The 14,851-nt window shown below is 33.3% G+C and overlaps 1 protein-coding gene across 2 annotated transcripts in view; it reads right to left on the bottom strand.

Annotated features, from left to right (window-relative positions):
• Positions 1-14,851, bottom strand: part of ORC5 (origin recognition complex subunit 5) — an 85,602-nt gene that overhangs the window by 24,280 nt on the left and 46,471 nt on the right. For both annotated transcript variants that reach the window (XM_087441319.1, XM_004439309.2), the window contains exon 12: positions 11,674-11,784. In XM_087441319.1, the coding sequence (XP_087297445.1) occupies positions 11,674-11,784 (111 nt within the window). The remainder of the gene's footprint in view (positions 1-11,673; positions 11,785-14,851) is intronic.

Below are 14,851 nucleotides of genomic sequence, written 5' to 3'. Positions count from 1 at the left end.
TCATAAAAGGATGATTGGCATTCTCAGTCCCCAGTCAGTCACCCCAAACAAACTAATATGTCGGGGCACTTTAGCAGATGTTTCAAATTATTTAATACAAAAGTCCACATGAAAAAGAATACAACACATGTACCATGCTAGAGGTTTACTACAAAACATTTTAGAGTTGTAACAACCAATTTTAAGTTAAACACTTAATCTTGAGAATATTTAACACGTTAAAAACGTTTAGCCAAAATGATGCTTTATTTTGGGCACTGACGAATATGAGAAGGTGGTTTGCCAAGACTATTACTGCTGTGATAAAGACCCCAGCCAGTGCTTTTATCTTTTCTTCTATTGCTCTTCAAGACTCCTGAGAATGACACATATGTAACCTGGCATTCACTCCTTCCCTCAGGATGTAGCAGAGCATATAGACAAAACCTGACAGAGGGGAAATAAAGAGCTATGGGAACTACTTAATATTAGTGACCATGGGTAATCAGTGGTATAGGAATTGGAACTTGTATTGAGTCCAGGCTCTACAGATCAGATCTAGACATTGACAGATCTCTATCAGTGTACTAGGCCCTTCAATTTCTTCAGTCCTCACAACAACCCAGCCATGAGTTAGGTACTATAAATAAACCTCTTTTTTCCAGATGAGGAAACAACTTCAGAGAGGTTAGTAAATCTTCAAGGTCACTGAGCTAATAGTGGTAAGAGCAACACTGGATTTGAATACCATCTGAATCCAAAACCCATATTCCTTATACGACCCCAAAAGGAGCTGCAGAACACAGGGAAGAGACCACTGAACTGAGACAGACAAAGGAAAGCTCTAGGGAAGAAGGCAGTGATAAGGAAAAGCGAGTACAATGACAACTCTTTGAGAGCATTTTGCACTGAAAGGGGGTACCATGAGTACACTGAAGGTTAGAAACCCAGCAGCAGACGCACTGCAGATAAAACAGAGAAAAACACTTCAGTGGAATTGTAGCAAAAAGGATCAAGAAGTATCCCAATATAGGCAAATGTTCTGCTCAAGGGATATAGGTAATAGCCTTGAGAATTAGCCTTGAGAATGAACAATCAACAATCCTGTGAACAAAATTATCAGATGTGAGGGGTTTGATGTCACCAAAGTAAAATTAATGTGGAATTTATTAAACTAATAATATGTTATCTTTTCAAAAATCAGACTGCATATTATATTAGACAAAATTACTTTTAAGGTTTTTTAAAAGATAATTTAATGTGGGGGAAAAAGCATGACTTCTTAAAATCTGAAATTATTAGACAACACTGAAAATGGTATCCCAAAGCAAAATCTTAATACATTTGCGGATTAAAGATCATTTACAAAAACATTCATGACTGTAAATCATAAAAAATATACTGTAAATCATAAAAAATATACAATAGTTAAATAAATTAAAAGTTAGGATAAACACTAAAATTTTAAAAAGCAAAGGTAATGAAAAGGTCTTTCCTAAAACACTGAAATCATTTTCAAGAAATATCATTTTAATTATCTAAGTAAATTTAAATTTCTGTGGGGAAAGTATTACTCCTCTTCTTGGTTTCTATAACCTACAAAGACATATGTTTTGGTCAATAATTTTTAGACTTTAGGGGAGTATAAACTGTTTTCCACGGCTGCTTTTGTTGTCTCTTGTGTAAAGCTCAATTCAAACAAATGAAATTCAATTGAATAAAAAAGTAGTCTAGGGAGTGGATTTTCTTTTTCAAAGTGAGGATTTAGGTTTTGTGCTAGGAAATACAAAATAAAGTAAAAAAAAAAAAAAAAAAAGAGTTGTATTAAAAGTCAGTCACTTTACCTCTGGGTTCTACTCATATGTTTCCACTGATGTTTTTCCTCAAAATAAAAATTCTGGTTTTTAGTCTGGTTTAAAAATAAACAGAACTGCTAAAAATCTGAGGCATCTTGTTATCAAAGAGAATAAGATTTCCCTAGCTTTCATATATTAGCAGCATATTGACACTAATTAAAGGATTTTATTTTTGCTTTAGCTTAAAATAATCAAACTACCTAATTCAAAAGTCAAAGTATATATTTTTTCCCTCTGACTAGTTCCCACGTCATGACTGAGGCATTCACAAAGAAAAATAAAAAATGAAAACCTCCTTATATAGAATCTTTTCAAATTTACATCTTTAATGGAGTCATACAATATTTGCTTAGTTAATCTTTGCTCTGTGTACTATTATGTTCTTTGTTCTCATCTATGTAGGGGATGAGCTGATTATTTATGTCTTAACAATAGGAGCTCATGTACCACAGTGAGGATTTTTTTTTCTTAATCTGAGAGGCAGTCACTAACAAGCTTCAGCTGGAAGTGCTTGATGTTAAAACAGTGTGAACCTGTTCCTGGGCTAGTAAACTATGTTCTTTCTGCCAACAAAAGGAAATCAATTTACAACTGTAATTAATTTTTAACATGCTCATTATTTTTATGCTTTCATAGGTTGGTATATACGTCAACTGATTTGTGAAATACCCTAAGCTGCTTGTCTTGGAAGAGCTTTACAATCTGAAACATATTAAATTACTTAAATAAAGAACTTAACATGTGATGGCAGTGTATGAGGTCCACACAACCCAAGAAGCACCGCATTTGATTTGATTTCAGGCGATGTGATAATTCATGAGCATGTGGCATTTACCAAGAGAGTTCAACAGACATTTTCACACACACAAGGTAGAGGTGATGAGTGCAGCAATGGAAGAGAGAGGCAAACACTGTCAAAGCTGTGCATCTTAAAATCATTGCCATGAATTTATATTTCCAAAAAAAGGGGAAGGAGTGGATTGTTAGTCTTCAAATATGCTCAGATAAACAAAAAGTGGCATGGGTGTTTATACACAGAGGAACTAAAGATAGTATCTCTAATCTCTGGAACTTTTTAACAGACAAATGACTGCGCATCTTTCGTGTCCAGGAAGACCTTAAGTGCACACTTAGGAGAACAGGAAGTCATTCATTCATTGGGTGAATCCCATGTTCAAGGCACTGTGCGAAAGACAAAAACGAAGACAAGGTCTATGCCCTCAAAGAATTCAGGGTATCGGGGGAGACAAACATAAAACAAAATAAGGACGCAATATGACTGCTATGCTAGTGATACATATAAATGCAGTTACCTAACTTTAGAGAAGGGAATGACTAATTAGGGAGGGAGGCAAAAAGGCGGTTTCATTCAGAAATGGCATTTGACAAGTGGGCCACAAAGCATAAAAGAGAGCTCAGCAGTGGTAGGGGGAGAGCAGAGGTAACAGTACAACAAGAAAAACTAGTGTGCTTCCAGAGAGGAAACAGCTTCTTGTGAATGGGGTATAGGGTGAGTGAAGGAAGTGAAAGAAAACGGGGCTAGTCTGTGAAGGACCTTATAAGAAATGCTATGGAATGGAGCCTAAATAATGTAACTCACTAAAAAACTGTAAGCAAAAAATAACACCATATTTATTTTTTAAGACTTATGCTGACAACTGCATGGAAGATGAATTTGAAAGTGGTAACAGGGAAACTAGTTAGGATGCTGGTGCAACCGTCTAACTAAGAAATAACAAAGCTATGGATTTAAGACAATGGCAGCAGGGGTGAGAAGAAAAGAATAAGTTCAAGAGACATTTGTATTTAGAAAGAAAAAGAGACTGGACTTGACCAACTAAATGGAGCTAAAACGAAAGAGAGGGCTCAGAGATAATTTCTCCATTTAACTAAACTAAAAATTAGAAACTGTATATTATCTGTCTTTGTTTTTCTAGCACCTAACGCTGTGCATGCCACAAAGTACGTGCTTAGTAAAGAACAAATGAGAAAATGACAAATTTTGAAATCTAGGTATGGCTGAAATAATACAGGAAGAGGTTTAGGAAATAACTTGGTTTTTGATATATCAGTATGTGATGGATACAGCACATGCATGTATGATTGGTCAGTTGGCAATCTGGGTCCAGAGCTAGAGGATAAGAGCTAGAAACACAGAATCTAAAAGTCATCAGTGTAAACATAGCATTTGAAGCCAGGGGAGGAGATAAGACAGTTCTAGGTAAACATATTCCCTTTCTTATTCCTAACTCTAGAGGCATGATTATTGTCTATCCTAAGAATTCAACTCTCTCCCACCATTCAGAGTGCCCAAGGTGAGGGAGCAATGAGGTTCTAGAGGTGACTTGGGACTGAGGACCCTAAGCTCTCATCCAAGGGAAAGGACAAGCACTTTTCTGCAGCACCCGCTAATGAAATACGTCTACATATAGGTAGGTGAGGCCAATCTCCTCCAAAGGACTCCAATTAGTTGTTAGCTGATAAGGAATCAAGACAATTTCTCATTGGAAACCCCCATAAGCATCAACATTTCTTTTAATCATCTTTTTATAGAGTATTTTAAAATGTAGCACACATTTCTATTTTATCTCCTAACCTGTTCTTATTAAACCTCCTTTTCTCATTAAAACAATCCAGTCATAAAGCTCTACCTAAGGTATGCATTCACCTACACAGTCACTTTATTAATAGTACAGATTTTCTTAAATAGGCATGTGCACATATCCATACAAACCTTATTCGTTGTGCTTTCAGCAAAAATGTGCCAAATCAAATAAAATTTATGGTGTTGAATACCTTCCCCCCAAAAGTGTAAATGAAGGATATACATTTGGTATATTTATTAGGAGCAATACTAGGCTTTGAGAAAGGTAGTTATAAAATATTTTCTACAAAATAACGTACCAATGTATTATTTTATTCAAAAGTTGAAAGCATAATTTATGCAATTTTTTTAATCCCTTAGGCAGTATTTTACATGTTACCCTTAAGCAGTGATTCCATTTTTCCAGAGTTCAGTAAAAACACCTACTGCTAGGCTGATATAGTCACAAAGGCAAAGTGGTTACACTGAAGAAATTTAACAACAGATTTAGGGAAGAGAAGAGAAGCGTAGGGGTAAACACCGTTCTTTTACAAACGAAAACAAGACAGACAACCTTTTACCCTGGGCAATAAAGTAAAATATGCTTCTTTTATTCTCCTTGGTAATGATTAATAATATTAGTATTCCTTACAACAACAGGCAAGTGGTGAAAATCATAGATCAACTTTACTCTTTTCAAATATGAAGCATCCCCAAGCAGTTTTTTAAAAATCTCCTGAAATAGGCACCTAATGCAGAGTGGGCTGAGTGCAGAACAGTAATACATCCACACCAGGGGTAGAAGGAGATTTGAGAATCTAATTCACTGCACCAGTGGAGACTGTGCATCATGGCGATCAGGCTCTTCGCTGCTAGAGAAGGGCCCGCCTCTGTCAAACAGCACCCCTGCTGACCTATTCATCAGGGAAGTAGGCATTAAGTAAGGCTCCTTTACCATCCTTGGAATGGAATGCCTCACAATCGCAGTTGTGGTTTAAAAAAATATATTAAGATTATTAGAAAATGTTAGCATTCAAGACATTTTCTGTGATTTACATAATTTACCTTAATAGCATCAAGTATTTCAGTTGTATATTATAGAGACACTTGAATGCGGGCACAAGCCAAATGAAGCACAGAGAAACTACAAAAGAATAGCTTTTCACATTTTCTAATACTCTAGGATCCATGGAATTTGTTTTCAGGAAAACTGTCCCTTTTGTTCACCAACTTTAATATCTATAAAAATAATTCTCATACCCAAATCACTTAATATAAGTATCTTATTTTAGGATGTTACACTTTAGGTTTAAAAGGTTCAAATTCTTATCTAATCCATATATATGCTTTGTATAGTAGTTCATCAGCTATGATTTCTGATGTTATGTGACTAGCATTCAATAAAAGTAACTACTTTTTTTAAGAAATATAAATCAAACAACCATAATATTATGCAATATAAAAACTCATTTTTTCAGGTAAAGAGATTTTATAATTATAAGTAAAGTCTATAAAATTAGTTTATTTGGTTAAAGTGCTTTTGTTAAAAATCTATAAAAGTAGTTTGAAATACTGTATATAAAAGAGTGACAAATAACTTTTAATCATAAAGTATTTGAAATAGTCATGTAACATTTAAAGAAAAGTCACTTAGTTTAAATAGGCCACGCATACTCTACTTGTTTGTCCATAACTTAACAAGTTCCAAGTCTTAACTGAGATTGTTTGATACTTGTCATAACTAAATTTTATTAACAACTTTATTAATTATTCATATTTATTTTATTAATTTATTAATAAAAATTAATAAAAAGTTAGTTATGGTATCAAACACTCATGCTCCACAAAGTTCAAGGCATGTCAAAAGGAAACATTCAAACAAACACGTTTGTTATTTTACCTGGAAGAAGACATGTAAATACCTATATGACCAAATATCAAGGACTACTGAAGTGAAAAATCCTATTTTTATATATTCATTTTAAGTATTAGTTTCCACTTAAGTATTTAAGTAGTAGTTCCTTCAGCATGTGGGTCCTCCCAGTAAAAATACATATATACACCGTTAACTCTACTCTGGTATAGGCTTGAATCCGGCAACTGCCCCACGTACAGATGAAGGGCAATGGAAACCACAGACTGACTCTAAGGTCCCTGAGGACAGCAACTGCATTTTTCTTGACTTTTGTATTCTCTTTATCCAGCACAGTGCCTAGAACATAGTAGGCCCTTAATACATATCTGTTAAATGAAATTTTAAGCAAGAAAGAAAAATTTAATTCCAACTAGAGGAAAAAAATCAATATTGACTCTGAATTTGAAGCTCAAATTAGATTTAAAAATTTTTATTTTTAAACATTTTTTTAATTAAATAAATATGAAGAAAATCCTTCCTTCACTTTAAAAAAATGAAAATTATATAAATTTTCTATACATCTACCTATATTTAAAGAAAAGCGCCCAATATCCGGTTTTGGTTGAATAAAATGTTAGCAATTTATAAGGACACTTTAATTTAAATTTTTTTCTTATTAAATTATGTACAACTAAATAAGAAACCATTCAGAAATTAGATATTAATTACTGAAAAAATGCAGTTTGTCAACATGGTACATAAAACTATTTTTTAAAAGAACTATGTTCCTTTTCTTATGTTTCAGTTGTTTTCTTGACATTAATTCAGAGTGCACTGTTTATTATAATTAGTCAGATAACTATATTATTTCAAACCTTCTAAATTTAGAATTACAGTGAACTACTTTCAAAAATAATTTTTCAAAACAGTAACTGATCAAATAAAATCAATGATAATAGGTGATATATATGTGTAATTGAATGTTCCTAATTTTTTAAAGACAATTTTCCTTTTAAAAGTCACTTTAGAAATCTGTCCCACTAATTTTAGAAATAAACTCTTCAGCAATTTTATCCTTTGGGAAAAGATAAAGCAATATGGCTTAATATTTTAAAATAGAGATATATCTGACAATCTTAAATAACTGTACTCCTACTGCCTTCACCTAACTACAAGAGTACGGAAGGGTGGGCAAGGGTGAGTAAGAGAAGACATAGAAACTTCAAAACAATGAAATACATCATTCAAGAACTTCTAAACAAATTATCATTTTATTCAAGATAAAAAAAACAAAAAAGCATAATCTGGTTTTAATATACTTCTGAAAAAAAGACAATTCAACAATATTTCTATTAAAGATGATAAATGGTGTTCAAAAACATATCTGATGAAATTAAATTTTGAAGATAATACCTATAAACTTTACCATTTCTTGCATGTAAATGGTATAGTTTATCCATTCTCTCCATGCTGAGAGGAGGAAACAATGAAAGCACCAGGATTAATGCTTTGTCATTCATGAAGTTCAGGTGTATCTAAAAGGGTTACATTTATTTTATTTGAATGAAATTTTTTAAATGACCCAGGATCATGATTGTAAAACTGTACTAAAATTGGATAAGGATAAAATTATCTTAAAAATCTAAGAAAAATTTAAGAACCATGTTTCAGTTCAACAAATCTAAGCATTGACCTAATATAAAATGTTAAATGTGTTATTATTCTTTTTTAATTTTTTATGAGACTAAAAAGTTAATGAGAATTTTATCTAAAATTTAATGAAGAATAAAGAAATTCAGAAGAATACCAACTACAATATATTACTGTTACTCATACTATTATGAATTTGATTATTATTCTCAATTGGAATTTCAATAACTTTAAAGATTCCTTAAGCTACTATTTTTATAACTTTATTAGAGAACAGATTTAAATAGGTTTAAATGACTGATGGAAATAAACTTTTGCTTCAAGAGAATTTTGAACACGTATATCACATTTGATCAATTTATTATATGTGAAAAATTATAAATAATTACATAACTGGTAAATTAAGCTATAAAAATAACACATTACTATAAATCCTAAAACAGTTGTATGTAGATTAAATGAATAGAAAAATAACACATTATCATCTCATATAGACACATTACAACCAATAAAAAGCAATTTAGTTCCAGGTAGAAAATACTCACGCAACACAATTCCTTACCAATTTTATTTACATTTTCATGAAAGTGTACACAGGCATGCACACACACATACTTCATTAAGTATCTTCAGGCAATTTTATTTGTATTCAAATAAGCCAACGAGTTAAATTAACAAACAGCTTTCTCTAAATATCAAAGACAATACTAACGAGTCAAACCTATGTTTTCCTAGCTCATTTTAAAGCCAGAATGCAACAATACTGCCATCTAGTGTTCATATCAAATTAGCACTTGCAATACAAATGTGGTCATACTTTTGCACTTAAAAAATTCTAAGTGTGCACAGGTTAAATACAAATTGTTGTTCCTATGGGTAAAAGTATAGTTTTGATGGATGAATAAAAGAAGAAAAATAGAAAAAAATCACTGGGAGTTAATGGGAAGAAAACAATATAAGGCATGTGGGAGAAATATTCTTCTTTAGGATGTGATTTCTGCCACATTTTGTTCTTAAACACAGTATATATGTTATTGATTTCTTTATTTACCAACCAAAAAGAAAGGTCCACTCCTCAAGGTTAGTTGTATCTCCCTTTGTAACCTCCCTCCCCATCCTTTGTATCCCAAATGGGAATCAATCATTTCTCATCAAATGAACATAAATTCATTTAAAGCAATGTTTTAAGTATACAAAATTTATCACTGTACTGATCATGAAAAGAGAGAAAGAATAAAAAGACTGAAGTTGTTGAGTTGAAAAGAATTTAACTTCTTTAAAAAATAAAGATACATCTCAGGCCAAAGTGTTTCTTAATCATAACACTACAGACAGTGTTGAAAGCATCAAGACTGGTACCACTGTTCATCTATCACCAAAGCCTCAGAGCAGCTAAGCAGATCTCTAAACCAGCAACCTCTTATTGTTTTTGATTGTCTATCCCTATAAATCCAGGCCTGCTGCTGGGAAATGCTCTACTAACGTAAGGTACAATATGGAAGGAACCAACAGCAAGGCGTCCCATGTGGTGGGGGCAGTATTCCCACTAGGTCACAACTACAAAGACTGCTGCCACTACTACAATATAATCCTCCCACTTTCAACTAACCCGGTGCGACAGTTCACAACTGTGTCTTGCTTTTTCCTAGCCCCACACCTTTGGTCATATTATCCTCCCTTCTTAAATCTCTAACCTAACTAAACTCTATCCACTGGAAATAAGATGTCAGCTAATTTTATCAATTATTTTTCCTTTTTTATTTACCCATTTTCTCATTTTTTACAAGAAAAGTGTATGTTACGTAAATTAGAAATATTTAAAGAAAAAGAATCCTACTCATTTTCTACAGCCCAGTTCCATTTTCCACCTTCTCTGTGAAGTCTTCTCTCTCTCCTCCTGCCCAAGCCAGAAGTCATCCCTCTCTGCTCTATCTTCCCAGCAGCACTACCTAGCATTCATTTCTAGCCTTACAACATTATTTTTACGTACATGTTTTATCCCCAAGAATAAATTATAAGCTCAATGAAAGAAAAAAAAGACATTTACGACCCTTGTTTGTGCTGTCCCCCACAAAGGTAACTTTGGGGCGCCTGAGAAGTACAATCGCATGTGACACAAACCCCTGTCTCCTTGATTAGAAGCACTGTCTACTTTCCTTCCCTAAGCTTGAACTCTCAAAGATTTACTCGTTGTGTCATATTGGGAAAGTCAGTTAACCTCTCCGAGGCTCGATTCCTTACAATAAAGGTCGTAATACCTGCTATTTCATAGTTATTGCAATAGCAAAAACAAAACAAAAAACTCATGTATTATACGGAGAAAGCTATTAATAAAACGTACAATTTGATTAAAACCTACTTTAATTTCACACAAAGCATTTTTTAAAAAAAAAGTATGGAAAAAAATCCCTGTAATACAAATTAAAACTAAACTAGATTTTTAAAATTATTGGCATTAAGGCTATAATCTACCTACCTATATGGCTAGTTATTTACATAACTTAATAACTGACTAGACTACCTTTCTTCAAGAATACAATAAATAGGTACAATTTTCTATAAATGCTGAGAACATTGAGAACATAGGTATTTTTGGTTCTCAAAGACTTCTTTAAATGAAGAATTAAAAGTTACCACCACACATTAGATTACAAAGTCATCCATGCAGGGTCCAAATTTATTTGCAGTGAATTAAAATATAAATGCTATTACTTACATATTTCTTAACCTAAGAACATACACATAAAACACAACACTCATGCAATATCTGAGGTGACTTTGCTTTTCAGTAAATACTAGTGACATTATTTGCTTGCTCTTCTATCCATTCATACCATGTGCTAACTAGTCTTTTTCTGGATCATTTAAGAAATCTACTGTGACTATATTTTTAATAAATAGCTTTTCTTAAAACGTCAACTGAAAAAAAAAACCTTAACTACTTTATTAAAGTCATGTTTTCTATTTTTATGCCACTGCTGCCATCTAGTGAAAATTTTGAGAACTTAATCATTCTGGAAAATAGATCTTTTTTTAAAATAATGCATACTGTCAACCTGCAAAGTACATATATGAGAAAAAAGGACATTACAGACTACTTTCTTGCAAATAATTTTTTTTTTTTTTGTGAGGAATATTAGCCCTGAGCTAACATCTGATGCCAATCCTCCTCTTTTTGCTGAGGAAGATTGGCCATGGGCTAACATCCGTGCCCATCTTCCTCTATTTCATACGGGACGCCGCCACAGCATGGCTTGACAAGCAGTGCATCTGTGTGCACCCGGGATCCGAACCTGGGAACACCAGGTCTCTGAAGCAGAGCGTGCACACTTAACCGTTACACCACCAGGCTGGCCCCAACAAATTTTTTAAAATTTTGTTTTCTTTAAACTATATTTCTATATTATAATTCACCAATCCAATCATGAAGCCACTTTTTAATTTAATCAGCAAAATAATTATGATCTTTTAATTTTAAAATTCCTTTATTGAAAAACAAAAAAAACCCAGAAACGTCAAGTTGTTTTTGACATCAAATTTATAGCTATAAATATACGCAAATTCAGTGACTCTCAAAGACTCTATATTTGGAATTTAAATTACTTACCAAGAACATTGTTTATTATATAGTTAAAATAGTAACATATGCTGACCAAAAATCTAAATGCCTGGAGCTCTATCAATTCTACTACCTGAGGAATTCCATAAAGACAAAGATGATATATAAAATAACCCACCATTAAACTTACCTGCGAAAAGATATTTGCTGTTGGAGCAACTCTGCTGTCCACAATACTATATAATATTGCTAATAATCTGTCTAGTGGAAACGGTTTCGGTCCAAGGAGATGATTGCTTGTCTGTAAAAAAGAACGCGGATTTTCTTCTTATAGCTGAGCAGTCACTTTCTATACCAGAAACTCCCAATAACAATATATTTATACTGTATATAGTTCCCCAAAATGCTAATAAATCAAACTTGCAGTTTCCATGTTAAAACTCTACCTGATATGATCATGATTTCTCTCTTAACATTTTCTTCAAAGTGTTCTGACTTGGCATCAACAACAAATAAAAGAATTCACAAGCCATCTAGCCTAGTCCTGAACATCACCCCTGTTTTGCTGTTGTCACCAGATCTTACGTGACTTAGCCAAGTCATTTGTCAAGACAGTCCACAACCAAAACTAGGGTGGAGGTCCTAACTCCTAGACGAGAACTCGCTACTTAGTCCTCACCATTCCTCTTCGTGCTACCGCCTGGAAAATGTATTTGCTCAACATTAACTGTTCTAAAAAGATCAGTTATAGTAAAAACTAGCTTAGAAAACTGATAGAATGTTTTATAATTTGTGAATAAGCTGTCAGCCTGAAACAATACAAAATTTAAAAAACTGTCAAGTGTTCACAGTTGTGTACATACTCATATGGCATCAGAAAATTGCAGTGCTCAAAGTCCATTCTATTAGATAATTTTAGTAGCAATGTAAGAATTTAAGTACTCTATATTAGCAAAGGCAAATAAAATGGGAAACTACTTCTTTAAAAGAATGAATGTAAAGAAAAATACCTACTCAGAATTACAAAATGAAGTATTTACCTCAGCTATTTATATCTAAAAGATAGTTTAGAAATCATTTTTTAGGTCTTCAATTTTATTTGCTTTTCTCATTAAATACTTCACACATTTAGAAAATGTAAATACCAATGTACCCATCACCCAATTTTATCAAGCCCTAACATTATGCAATATGTGCAAAGAAATAAAACATTGGATCACATTACAGATAAGCTGAAGCTCCCTTGCACCCCTCTCATATTCCACTCTCCCTTTTCCTCCCTAGAAGGAGGAAATTTGGTGTTTTTTCATGACAGTTTTTATACTAATACTATATATGTATCCATAAGCAATAAACAGCATTGTTTGCATGACCTAAAATCTCATATAAATAACATCATTTTGGTCATATCACTCTACCAATTGCTTTTCTCCTTCAACATGTTTCTGAAATTCATCCATACTGATACATGTAGCTCTAGTCTATTTTTAAACACTCTACAGAATTCCATTTTAGGACAAATCACTATCTACTTTTAAAAATTCATCACTATAATTCATCACAAATGACACTTTGATGGCCAATCCTGTACATTTCTTCTTCGGTGCACACGTGAGTTTCTCTAAATGGGATTGCTAAATTAAAGTATAAGGCAGAGACAATGCTACGTGTTCGGCAACACTGTTTCTTCTTGGGCACAGAAGAAGACTACACTCCTCAGTCTCTACAGTTAGATGGAGGCCACATGATTGAGTTCCAGCCAATAGAACATGGATGAAAGTGATGTAAGCTACTTCCAAGCCTGACCTTTCCAACTGGATGCTTTAGTCTTGTTTCCCTTTGGCGGCAACTTTGGAGGCCATCATGTTTCACTTGACATCATTACAAGATGAAAGGCCACTCAACCCACATTCAGTCGTGTCATGAGCAATATATAAGCCTTTGTTATGTTAAGCCACTGACAGTTGGGGGTTTGGTTTTTACTACAGCATAGCCCAGCCTATCCTGACCAATACAAAGTACATTCACATATGTATTAACTTTATTAAATATCACCAATACGCAGAATATGCAGGCTCTTATTCTTCCACATCATCACCAACAATTGGAATCATCAAACTTTTTTAGTTTTGCCAACCTGAGAAGGTGAAATAATATCTCACTCACTGTTGTTTAAAGTTGCATTTCTCTCGGTAGTGAATGAGGCTGATAATCATGTCACATTTGTTAGACATTCAAGTTCCTTTTTGTATCATTCACCCATTTATCTATTGGATTTTTCCTTTTTCTTATTGGTTTGTATGAGTCATTAAAAGTTATAGATACTAATCATTTGTCAGCTGTATGAGTTCAAGAATAGTGGTTAACATCATGGTAGGCTTTAGAGTCAGAAAGTCTTGGAATTGGATGCTGGTTCTACATATTAACTATGTAACCTTGGGCAACTTACTGAATTTTCTTTAATACTCAGTTTTCTCATTTTCTAATGAGGTTATCTATCGAATGATAGATAACCACATTCATTAGGTCATTGTGAGAATTAAATAAGATCATATGCAGAGCTTAACAGTGCTTGGCTTATAGACGCTCAACAGCTTTTACTATTATCATCATGATACACTTGTTTATGTGTTTTTTCTTTTCTAGACAAATGCCTTAAAAACAGGAAATGTTTCATTCATCTTTTTATCCCTAGCACTTGGGACTGTTAGTTAAATGAATGGATGAACGGATAATGAATGAATGAATGAAATGGTACTAGAGGGAAGAAAGAAAAAATAAAGGTAAATGTTGAGATATCTAAATGGAATTGGTGTTCCCGTCCTCATTAACACTTAAAAGTGACTTGAGGTTAGCAAAAATTACCTAAATTCCTGAAGTGTTGGGAATAATGTGGGAGGCAATTCAGGTTGAGAATCACATTGTGAAAGTTGCTGATACTTTTCCAATTTTCACTTTCGTTTTTATTTTGTGATTGGAAAACACATTTCCAATTTAAAATTAAAGTGTTCTAGCGGCATGGAGAGCACATGATATTTATCCTCTTCACTGAACTGATTTTGTGTGCTATAAATGCAACCTGTTCTCACCTACAAAGGAAGGCAAAGTCTGAGAAATATCTCACTAGATTCACTATAGCTCATTAGAGAGAATGAAGGCCTGTAAGAATGGAAGAAAGAATCAAAAAAGGAAGCCAAATATAATAAATTTTTGAGGAGATAAAATGGAATCAAAATTGGCGTCCAGTCAAGTCAAGAAAAATAAAGACAGGAACATAAACTTAAGAGTTATAGGTATTTATACCAGAAAAACTAAAACTAGAAACAAAAGAAGTTTCCTGTGGGAAATGGGACTATGGGTGAGGAGAG

Source organism: Ceratotherium simum, chromosome 1 (assembly GCF_057802395.1).
Source record: "Ceratotherium simum simum isolate JZ-2026a chromosome 1, ASM5780239v1, whole genome shotgun sequence".
NCBI classification, from domain to species: domain Eukaryota; kingdom Metazoa; phylum Chordata; class Mammalia; order Perissodactyla; family Rhinocerotidae; genus Ceratotherium; species Ceratotherium simum.
This window is presented reverse-complemented; position numbering and strand designations above follow the sequence as displayed.